Raw genomic sequence first — 11,860 nt, 5'->3', positions numbered from 1 at the left:
GCGTTGTGATACTGGACTCATCGTCACCGTTGAGCCACTGTTGCTGACCGCGAAGAGAGAGAGAGAGAGGGGGGGAGCGATACGCGAGCTGAAGGGATTCGTGTCCTCCACTGCCACGGTGCTTCGGGTCCTCGACCCTCACCACTCTACTCGTCGCCCTCCTTGCCGCTCGTCACTGCTTCCCGCATCCTCGTCGCTGCTCCACGAATCTCACCGTTCGCCGCTGTTCCGCTGGTCCTCCCCACTCGCTGTGCTGAATTGTGACTTGATCTGTAATTTCTGTTGACGTTGCTTGTAGCTGTTGTGGTTGAACTAGTAAATTGAAATCCGATCTTCCTCTTCTTCTTCTTCTTCTTTGTTGTGAAATTTTGTTGTAAAATTTGCTGTGCAATTTCTCATTGCTTGTTGCTTAGTGATTCTAATTTGGCCTAAAATATAAGATCGAGTTTGTCTATTGATGGTATGGGTTTTGAATATGTTGATGTTGCTGCAATGTCATATTCTGTTGATTGGGTGAATCTCTGCTTTTGGTTTGGCTTGAATCTGGAATATGGAAATCACTGAATAGGGATGAAGAAGATGAAGAAACAGAGAGGAGATGACGAAATTGTGATAAGGTGAGGGTATAATTGTTCAAAGGACGATTTTAAAATCAAGTTGAATCTTAGGGACGATTTTGTATGTCAAAAAAAAAAATTGGGGACAAAAAAAATTTTAAATCCGTTCTACCTTAAGGACCAAAATCATACTTAAACCTTAAGCAAACCCATATGAGACTCTTGCTTAAAAAACATATTAAAAATATATTTATATTATATTTTCTTATCCACTTAAACTAAAAAAAAAGTTGTTTTATGGCAATATTTGCTCATCTTTTATCTAAATTTTGTTCCAATGATAGATATAAATTATTTAATTAGTTTGATAACGTACGTTTTTTAAATTTTCTACTATTTTGACAAAGAATGCTTATTAAACTTTAATTTTTTTACTTTTTAACTAATTTAAACAAATTTAAACCAAGTAAAACAGCTCAATTAACATAGCAAACCAGATTAAAGTTATGCAAACATAACATATATAACGAAATTGTCATAATATCATCCAAAATAAAGTAACAAAGCTCAAGTTGGATAAAATAAGCCTAACTTACTAAACCAACTTAAATGTAAAAGGTATCCAAAATCATTAACTGAAATTCAAGATTTTTGTTGCGGGTTATGATTTCCAGATGAAGATGGCCCTGCGCATGACGAGTCCGGTGTACCGCCCACAAAAGCCAGCTCTTCAGCAATTTCAGCTGGCAAACTACCTCCTAACTGTTGGACTACATATCCCAAGACCTTATGTATTGACTGTCTCTTCGCCCGCTCTTCTTCTAACTTAGCCGTCAATTCTGCAATCATCCTCTTATCCTCTTCATTAGACTCTGCAGAACCCGACGGTTGTCCAGCAGCGTTACCAAAGACTTGGGTGGGACATGGTCCAGCACCTAGGGCACGAACTCTTCCTGGGTGCTCCTTTCCGAGAACTTGTGCTAGCGAGTCATTCTGTGAAATGTGCTTAGAGGATCCATCCTGCCTCTCAACATTTGCAATTGCTTCCTACAAATATACAACATTGGAAAGGAAGAAGTTAACAGTAGTACCATATATACAGTAACCTATATATTGCTTCAAATTTTCAAACATGACTTACACTAACAACACGCGCATCAGGGTGGATATACGAGCCATCTCTTTTCATATGAGTCATGATAAACAACTCTCCTCTACCAACGGGCCTTCCTTGCTCTCTCTCCTACATCGTTGATATTGACACAATTTAGTAAACAACAACATTTTCCAAGAAGTTTAATCAAAATCTTAATGCAAATGATGACTTATTACCACTTCATCTTTTTTTCTTGCCAAGGTTTTGGAGCCCCCAGTATGTGTGTAAAGTTGCTTGCTCCGATTTAAAGTGTTCTGTTTACACTTTTTCTATGAACAAATAACAAAACAAATGCAGATGAGAAAGATATGATGAATATCAACTATAAGGGAATTACTATGTATACACATGTTTTTATGTGGAAATAATAAAATATACCAAGGCTTACTTGCGTTTCCTCATTTAGGCGATAGTCAACGAACTTTTTCCAATCATTTTTGTCTATTCCTTTCTGGTGATGTTGAAGATTTTCCTCATAAGTCCTTATTTGTTTGTAACACCTATGAAACAAGTGGTGCCTTGAATCCTTCCAGTTCTTTCCTATTCTCTTCAAAATATCACGCTTTATTTTTCCTCCGGCATCGTCCTCATAGTAAAAGACCCGCTGCAATTAGTTTACATTGTCATTAACGAAGACCAACAAACAAGTATAAGATTGATATATTTAAGACATGCCACAACCATTACAGGCTAATTTAAATTGTTGAAGTATGACACTCAAATCCAGTACAAGCAGTCGCAATTACGTATAAATGAGAAGTGTTTAAATGATGATGTGAAAAACACAATATAAAAATTTTTCTAACCATATAAATTACCCATGAAAAATACCTAAAAAAAAAAAACCGAAAACTAAAATTGCTTAAATTGTAAAAGCTTAAAGTTCTACCTTAAGCATGTCGTACGCATGATCCCTCTTTGCTTTGCTCACCAGCTTCCAACTTTCTAAGTGTATGGGGAACCGGGAATAATCCGCACCCAAACTCCCTATGAAACCACTCAGTAATCCTGCCGCCTGACCAATCGGTTGCAGCTCACTGTTAAACTGGAGTACTATCTTCGTATTGGAAGGGAGGCCTATAGCCTCCTTCATGCTCAGCTTAGAAACTTTTCTCACACCGTCCTCTAAGAAGTGTATGGGAAACAAAATTACTCTCTAATCATTGCATAAAAGAAAAATAGAAGTAAAGGACTATAAAGATCACTGTTTACAAAAATGGGAGGAAAAAATGTTTACCGATAACAGTAACTTCCCAGAAATCTGTATCTTTGGCTTTCTTGTTGTTATGCTGACCTTCGACTTCCTGGGCAGCAAACAAGTCGTCGATGTGGTCATCAAACGACGGAACTTCATCCGCTTCTGGGTCGTAATCATCATCCCCTAATCTATGATCAGCCACTTCCACGCGACGCCGAGTCTCTATGTTGTCTGGTGGAGTTTGAGGGTCATCAGCAGTACTCGATTATGCATTCCTATGATCGATGCGGGGTGCACGAAACGGTTCATTCATACGGGTTGCCAGAGCTTTATTAGCTAAGGATGATATCGGAGGAACCCTGTCACGTGGCTCCTCCCGTGATGTCTGAGCTCCTCTAGTTGTGGTCCCAACCTTAACGCAATGTGAAACCATTTGAAATTATATCTTAGAAAACGAATTAATATTGAGAATTATTTTATTTCATATACTAATAATTTTGCTGGGAGAATATAAAGTTATTAGGCATAAAAGTTTTTTAGCCATTAACATTATACGAAAGACATTAGTTACACACTGTGCACTTTAAAGTACATAGACAAACTTTAAATAATAACAATGCCAAAACCATAAAAAATAATAATAAGACTATATGTGGTCCTATTTTAGGAGACTATTATTCGCCATAATTTCCCGTATGACAGTAAGCGAAGGAAACACGTTTTTAATATTTTGCAAACCATTTTATATCTCATATCAATTGAAATTCGCTAAAACTAAGTTGCTTGCTAAAACTATATCGTCATAATTCTGATGGATGCAAAATTTTACCTTATTGTTTTCTCATCTTTTCTTACGTCACTATTAATTAGTTCGCTTTATTTTGATACGAAACTAGATATTGATAAAACCTGGATTTCAAAATCACGGAATAGTGTGGAATATAGGCAAGGACTGAATCATTTTTTAGACTTTGCGTTTGCGAATGCATCCTCTGATGGCATGATAAAGTGTCCATGTCCTAAATGTGGGTTTCAACTTATGCAAACAAGAGAGGATGCATACAACCATCTGTTGTTACGACCATTTCCCCCTGGATATACTATTTGGGTGCGTCATGGTGAGAATCCGGTTGAAGAGAGTCCTAGATTGGGACGAGTAGATGACAATCTGATACCCCAAGTGAATCCAATGCACCAAATGGTCAATGAGGCCTTCAATTTCACGATACAACATGAGAGTGAGGATATCACAACACTCGAACATGCAGAAGATGATGAAGACGTGTTACCGAGCTTGTATGAAGGTCCAAGTCGCGCGGCGCGGAATTTTAACGATCTACTGTCAGATGGAGAACAGGAGTTATATCCCGGATGCTCAAAGTACTCCAATTTATCGTTTTTAGTGAAGCTTTATCATATCAAGTGTATGTGCGGTGTGAGTGACAAGGCAATGACAATGATTCTTGACTTACTGCGGGACGCATTCGAACAAGCAAAACTTCTGAATACAATGTATGAAGCCAGGAAGACAATAAGAAAGCTGGGTATTGAATACACCAAGATAGATGCTTGTCCAAATGATTGTATGCTGTACCGAGGTGATGATGCAAACCTGACAAGGTGCAAGAAATGTGGGTGTTCAAGATGGAAGCAGAAGACTAAAAAGGGCTCTATTCTTAGGCTCAACGTACCAGTGAAGAGAAATGGAAAACCTATAGCAGCCAAAACCCTTCGTTACTTTCCCCTCATACCACGACTACAGCGGTTATTCATGTGCAGCAAGACATCGAGTGATATGTTATGGCATTCACAGGCGTCTAATAACGATAGTTTCCTTAGGCATCCAAGGGACGCTGAAGCTTGGAAAAAGTTTGACGCAAAGTATACTAATTTTTCGGCGGATCCGCGCAATGTTTGTCTAGCATTGGCGAGCGATGGATTTAATCCCTTTGGGAATATGAGCACAAAGTACTCCATCTGGCCTGTGATTCTTATTTCGTATAATCTACCACCCTGGATTTGCATGAAGCAGACATCTTTCATCCTATCCACGCTTATTCCTGGGCCGAAAATGCCAGGTAACGACATAGATGTTTATTTGCAGCCTTTGATAGATGAGTTGAAGCAATTATGGGATGGCGTTGAAACCTATGATGCTAAAGAGGGAAACACTTTCAAGATGTGTGCGGCACTGATGTGGACTATCAGTGACTTTCCAGGATTGGGAAACCTATCTGGCTGGAATACGCACAGTGGGTTAGCCTGTCCTACGTGTAACTTGGATGCTAAGCCACATCGGCTGAAAGACAGTCAAAAATGGTGTTTCATGGGCCATCGACGCTTTTTAAATCAGGGACACAAATACAGACTAGACCGGAATAGATTTGACGGGCAGGTCGAAGGTAGAGATCCGCCAAAGAAGTTATCTGGAACAGATGTATTGAGGCAACAGTCCAATGTACACGTTTCATTTGGGAAGAGTTCAAGTGTGACATCCAAAAAAAGACGCAATGGCCAGGATGTGGATGAAGATGACTCGCATTGGAAGAAGAAAAGTGTATTCTTTGACCTACCGTACTGGGAGGATCAGATGTTGCGTCATAACCTCGATGTGATGCATATAGAAAAAAACGTGTGCGACAATGTAGTCTTCACTATCTTAAACGATAGCGGCAAATCTAAAGACAATGTTAAAGCTCGCAGAGATTTACAATGCATGGGTATAAGGCCTGAATTATGGCCGGGAGAAGGTGGTAAATATCCTTCTGCAATATTTGCGATGTCGAATTCACAGAGAGATGTATTCCTGAAGACTTTGCAGAATGTGATTTTTCCAGATGGTTACTCTAGCAATGTTGCTCGTTGTGTTGATTTGCGACAACGCAAGTTATCTGGGTTGAAAAGTCATGACTGTCATATTCTGATGGAACAATTACTCCCAATTTTAGTGAAGAATGCACTTCCGAGTCCGGTGTCCAATGTGATTGCAAATTTGTCGTCATTTTTCCGAAAACTTTGTGGGAAAGCCATAAACCCTATGCAGCTTGCTGAGCTTCAGAATCATGTTGTGCAAACCTTGTGTCAGATGGAAATGATTTTTTCTCCATCCTTCTTCACCATCATGGTTCACCTCACCGTGCATCTCGTTGTTGAAGTTACTCTTGGTGGACCAGTACATTATAGGTGGATGTATCCAATAGAAAGGTTAGCTATTTGATAAATCCCTTTAGTACATCTAGTTCAATTAATTATGTATATACTAAGCGTTTCATTGTATTTTTATAAAAGGTATTTAGGACGTCTGAAGCAATATGTTCGTAATAGGGCACAACCGGAAGGCTCAATTGCAGAAGGCTATTTATCTGAGGAAATCCTGATTTTCTGTTCTAGGTATTTGGATAACATTGAGACTAGAATCAACCGACCAGGGCGAGTTGATGATGAGCCCGTTGACCTTCGTCATAATTCAGGGGAAAGTATGTTCCCAGCTATTGGAAAGGCATTAGGGGCTGTATCGCATTTCGACCTCAGTCCAATGGAAAAACATCAAGCTCATCGTCATGTGCTAGTCAACTGCGATGCCGTGGTTCCGTTCCTTGAGTAAGTATACGCATGTAATTCTAAAATACCAATATAACTCTTTTCTCCCAGTGACTAGTTAGACTAATTTTCTTCTCTCCAATAAAGTACATTTAGGGAAAACACAAAGCGAAGCTTGCGTCATCAGACAAGGTCGCAAGTTAAGATAGATAGTGTCGTCCATGCAGAATTTCCTCACTGGTTTAAGCATAAGGTTGACAAAATATTAACTTGACCAATGATTTTTTAGCCTGGAGTTAGTACTAAAGGAAAACCGATTTTAATATAAAGCATGAATATTATGTGGTTCCAGGTTCTTATGGAAAGTACGCTTCAATCGAAAGACCTGCAGTTGCTTGCGTGCGGTCCCATGATTCAGGCCAGACGTTTTTGGGCGTATAATGTTAACGGGTACAAGTTTAGAACTATCTCAAAGGAAAACGAGATGAAAACACAAAATAGTGGAGTATATGTATCATCTAATACAAGAAGTTATGCAAGCATGCGTGATAATAGAGTGGCTGTTGGTGGTGTTCCGTATTACGGAAAAATTGTAAACATAATTGAATTAAATTATAGTTGTTCCTTCACAGTGGTATTGTTCAAATGTGTTTGGGCTGATACCACTACCAGTAGAGGCATCAAACAAGACCATTTGGGGCTTACCAGCGTTAATTTCTCTCGTCCAATACACACTGGTAATCGTGAAGAAGATGAACCGTACATATTGGCATCAGAGGCTTAGCTTGTATATTATGTGGATGATGAAGTAGCTAAAGAATGGAGTGTTGTGGTTCATGTGAAACCAAGGGATTTGTATGACATGGGAGAAGAGAATGAAGAAGCTGAAGTTGGTTTTTCACCACAGCCAGGGTTGAACATGTCAGCGGAAGGTGACATTGGAGATTTACTGTTGAGAAGGGAGGAAGATATAGAAGACCTCATAGAAAATGCCTCAGAGAATTTCGATGATGTCGCGTAATGCATTGTATGATGCATTTTAATGTAATTTAAAAATGATATTTCTGTCATAAACTAAGTTAAATAATCTTAGCGTACTACGTTATTTTCTTTGGTAACTTTATACTTGTGTAGTTTTTTTTTTTTGCAGTTAAATATTTATGTTATTGTGAATTTAGATGAGTAAAAGCAGACTTTTTGGTTCTTTCAACGATTTTAATACGAAAAAGTTAGTTTACGTTAAATCAATAAACCTTCTACAATTGTTTTTCTTAGGGTTGCATTTTTCATAATCTTGCTATGTACTAAGCAATATAATTTCAGTAGTGTTACGTTTTGAAAACAATAGTGAACATAACATGACGGTGGAACAGGATCGATAAAAAATGAGGACTTTTCGTCATCCTCTGCAAGCACAACAGTTGTTATAGAGCTTCTGTTTAAGAAAATTGCCCAAACTACTAACAAGGGTGATGGTAATTGTCGAATATACTGTGTTTAGTTTTAAAATTGTCTTAGCATCTTGTAGTTTGGTTTTTTTCCTAAGTCAGAATTTAATGACTCCAGAGTTCTCAATTTCTTCTATGTATACTCATTCTATTATGTGCATGTTGATATTTTCAGTCTTACCTGAATATTCCGGAGAAATAGTTCCTGACAGTCTAGATGGAAAAGAGTCTGATTCAGAAGACATTTTAGATGATGTATCCTCTGTCGCAATCGATAGATCCATGCAGTTTTATCTGAATAAGGTTCCGGATGAAGAGGAAGAAACTTTAGAAGACCAACAAGATAAACAAGATGATATACATGTTAAGAAAATGTGTTTTGATCTGAATAAAATGCTATGCTATGGAGATGAAATATCAGATCCTCTAAAACGTGAAGCCCATAGATTCATAACAGAGTATTTTTCGCCGGGTCAATACGATGTTGGAGAGAAATTTTGATCTTTTAATATAACAGTTACGCTGATTTCCTTAGTTTAATGATTTGGGTCGCAGTTGTACGTGTTTATTCTTGATTTAGGGTTAGTAAGCCATAACTTCAAAAAGGAGTAAATTTGATTCATGCTCTCTAGAACTTTGTTTTAACTTCATAAATATTAGAGTTTGATTGTATTTTCTTCTTTTACATCCATGATTGAATGCAGTTTTTAAATGCTAATAACATCATCAAGAAAAATCTTATTGGTAAATTTGTTCACATGAGTTAACATATATAGTTTACAAGTAACTTGTGAATATATTTAACGTAAAACAAATGTAGAAAAAGTGTTACGAGTTTAAATAACAATGATTTAAACATAAGTATCTTCAGTTAGTAATCGTTACTTAAATAGATTATACATAGATGGTTATTACTAAAGACAACAATGGAATATGTGGTAATACGCATTTTGCGGCGGTTTATACGTAACCGCCGCAAAATGCCTAACAAGAAGTCACCGGCGGACATATCGTGGTGTTTTTCAAAAAGATGCCACGAAATGTTAATCTGACCGGCAATATAGCAGCGGTTTCAAGAAAACCGCCGCTAAATGGCAACATGATATCAATATAGCGGCGGTTTGTAACCACCGCTAAATGTCGGCCTGATTGCAGCCCCAACCTTTAACCGCCGCTATATGTGCCGCAATTTGTCTTTTCGCGGCGCATTCACAAAACCGCCGCAAAAAAACCGTCACTATCTTAAGGATTTGTTGTAGTGTGTATAACATTTTATCAACGACTTTGTTACGGTAACTATTCACATAAAATATTTATACATAACCATAATAATAATTGAGAATTATTAAAAAGTTAATATATTTGATAAAGATATTGGCTTTTAGTATTTTTTAATCTGATAAGTCAAAAATTAATTCAAATAAACACTCAATTTTATAAAAGATTTAAAAATATTTAACAGATCTATATAAATTATACTTATTATTCACATGAGTCATTTTATTTACTGAAAAATAAAAATGAAACTTATTTATTTGAAAAGATCACCCACTTTACTTCTGCAGTACTTAAGAAATTAGTCATTAAAATTTTAATCTAATTAATATTCTAATACAAAAAAAAATTAAAGTATAAAATATTAATAAATTATAGTTCAAATAACATCATTTTTCTATAAACATTTGATTACCGCTCATCCACTACTCTAACATGAAATAACTCTTCATATTACAAGAAAAACTTTCTACTATTACAAATGACAAAAGTCGAGTAATAGTCAAATTATTATCTATTTCAAATATCTTAGTCAACAAATTGAATCCTTTGTCTAAAATAGTTTAGACCTCACGACTAGACCTATATTCAATATAATTTCAGGTATTATCCGATAACAATAATATATATTTATATTTGAACGGTGATTTTGACATAAATATATTTTGCATTTTTGGTTGTATATACATATCGTTAACAAATTTAAATTTGCTAACTTAGTAATTGTTCAATTAGTATCACCTGAAACAGGGATGGTTCCAATTGTGGGGCAAGTATTTTTATTATAATTTAAAATTTTTTAAGTAGTATATAATAATAATATTTATTTGTCTTTTTTAAATTATTAAATTTGATCTTATAATAATTTTTTATTCAATTTTTAGTATTTAATTGTCAAGGAGGAGGAGAAATACTATTCTTGTTGATTGAAAGTTGATCACCATTTATTCACCACAAGAACATTGTTCGGTTCGATGGCCTTTGTGATTTTGATTCACCAGATGAATGTTGTTCGGTTCGGTAGCCTCCTTTTACTTTGTTTAGTGTTTAAGATTATTGTGATAGCATGCAGCAATTATTTCCTAGCTGTCTCAACGTAATAACCTCATTCAACTGATTTGAAGTTGAATCATTCATTGTTTCCATTCTTATTACGTTGAATTCAATATAGATCAATAATGAAGAATGCGAGCAGAGAAGAAAAATGCGAAAAGAGGAGAACGACGAATTTTATTAGGTTGAAGAAGAAGAAGAACGAAAACGCGAGAAGTGAACAAGGTTTACGTTGAGAAAGGTTTATCACGCAGCAGAAGGCGTTATATACGTTATATGAGGCGCGTGTATAACAAACGCATAAGGGAATTGTGGAGGCTCGTCTGATTGAAGTTACTTGGATAGTTTGGATGAAAAAATTATTGTAGAGCTTTTTCCTATTAGTATATACCAAAATTAATCATCCGTATAAAATATATATTGAAATATAAAATACACATTAAAAATAAATTAAATAACACATATATAAATATATAGTAGTTAATAGATAATTTAATATTTAATTTTTTATGTACATATACTATTTTTATTATAAAAATTATTGTCATTATATAAATTTTATCCCCTCTATCAAAATTTTCTGATTCATCACTCACCTAAAGTAATTAGATTCTATTTTTCACAACTCGATTTTGAATTTCTTGTAACACAAAGCATAAATAACTTTAATTTGAGTTAATTGATCGCATATATGTAATTGTTAGAACTTAGAAGAGTATGCAACTGGATTAGCTCAAATGCAAATAGCGTCTTTTGGATTTTGTTTTTGAGAAGAGATTTGTACTTTTCATGGACGTTTTATAACTAAATTTAATTAAATTTTTTTACAATTATTTTTCTATGTTCACATTTTTTACTTAAGATATGACAAAATGCAGGTGAAACTCAAATTGAAATGAAATTGTAAGAAAGAAAACGCTATAAATATGGAGGCAGGAGGAAGCAGAAAGCTTATGCCAAAACCAAGCCAGGTTAGAAGGGGTAAGGTAAGAAGGTTGCATCGCTCTCATCCCCAAAACCACTTACTACCACCACCATCCACCCTCTTGGCTTGGTTTATTGGCTTCGCTACATGGCCAAAGGCCGCAAGCTCACTACCGCGCGAAGCGACCGCTTCCTCGCTGCCACAACCACCTACTCCCACGTCTCCACCGCCTCCGAAACTTCCGAGTTCCGGGAAGAGGACATCTGGTCCTCGTCGGAGGATCGTGACCGCCACCTCACTCTCTCACATGACGACTGGGAGCCACGCGCCTCTCCCCGCCGCAGGGAGGGCCACTCGCACCACCGCCACGTGGGAGGACTCTCCCTCGCGTTCGAGGACCCCAAGGCCGGGACAAATAATGGCGCCATGACTGCTACCTCCTCCTCGAGGATCGTGCACCAGTACCGCGCGCAGCACGACGCCGTTTCTTCGCGTCGGGGCCGCCACGTGGCGGCGTCTGCGCCAGTGAACGTGCCGGATTGGAGCAAGATACTCCGAGTGGATTCGGTGGAATCGCTGCACGAGATGAAAGATAGTTTTGACGACGAAGACGACGACGACGGCGATTCTGAGATGGTTCCACCGCACGAGTACTTGGCGCGCAGCCGGAAGATGGCGGCGAACTCAGTTTTTGAAGGAGTGGGTCGC

The 11,860-nt window shown here is 37.2% G+C and overlaps 2 protein-coding genes and 1 long non-coding RNA gene across 3 annotated transcripts in view; 2 read left to right on the top strand and 1 right to left on the bottom strand.

Moving 5' to 3' along the window:
* Positions 2,103 to 2,789, bottom strand: LOC110263106. Its single transcript, XR_002348171.1, has 2 exons — positions 2,603 to 2,789; positions 2,103 to 2,317 (listed from the first exon to the last, which is right to left on the bottom strand). It is a non-coding gene; the product is annotated as an uncharacterized LOC110263106 (long non-coding RNA).
* On the top strand, positions 3,912 to 7,235 carry LOC107613509. Its single transcript, XM_016315546.1, has 3 exons — positions 3,912 to 6,115; positions 6,200 to 6,497; positions 6,804 to 7,235. The coding sequence occupies exons 1-3, from the start codon at positions 3,912 to 3,914 to the stop codon at positions 7,233 to 7,235; spliced, it is 2,934 nt and encodes a 977-aa protein (XP_016171032.1).
* Positions 11,158 to 11,860, top strand: part of LOC107637251 — a gene marked incomplete in the record, with an annotated part of 1,328 nt that continues 625 nt past the window's right edge. Inside the window, 1 exon segment of the mRNA XM_016340686.2 lies at positions 11,158 to 11,860. Within this exon segment, the coding sequence (XP_016196172.1) occupies positions 11,300 to 11,860 (561 nt within the window).

The sequence above is a fragment of the Arachis ipaensis genome, chromosome B01, assembly GCF_000816755.2.
Source record: "Arachis ipaensis cultivar K30076 chromosome B01, Araip1.1, whole genome shotgun sequence".
Taxonomy (NCBI): domain Eukaryota; kingdom Viridiplantae; phylum Streptophyta; class Magnoliopsida; order Fabales; family Fabaceae; genus Arachis; species Arachis ipaensis.
Note: the sequence above shows the minus strand (reverse complement) of the source record. Positions and strands in the feature narration are given on the sequence as shown.

What these genes read in the sequence shown, in the direction of transcription:
- LOC107613509 (XM_016315546.1), top strand. Translation starts at nt 3,912, where the DNA reads ATGATAAAGTGTCCATGTCCTAAATGTGGGTTTCAACTTATGCAAACA. An exon ending in TGGATGTATCCAATAGAAAG is followed by an intron (nt 6,116 to 6,199) that starts GTTAGCTATTTG and finishes TTTTTATAAAAG; the next exon opens with GTATTTAGGACGTCTGAAGC. An exon ending in TAGTCAACTGCGATGCCGTG is followed by an intron (nt 6,498 to 6,803) that starts GTTCCGTTCCTT and finishes ATGTGGTTCCAG; the next exon opens with GTTCTTATGGAAAGTACGCT.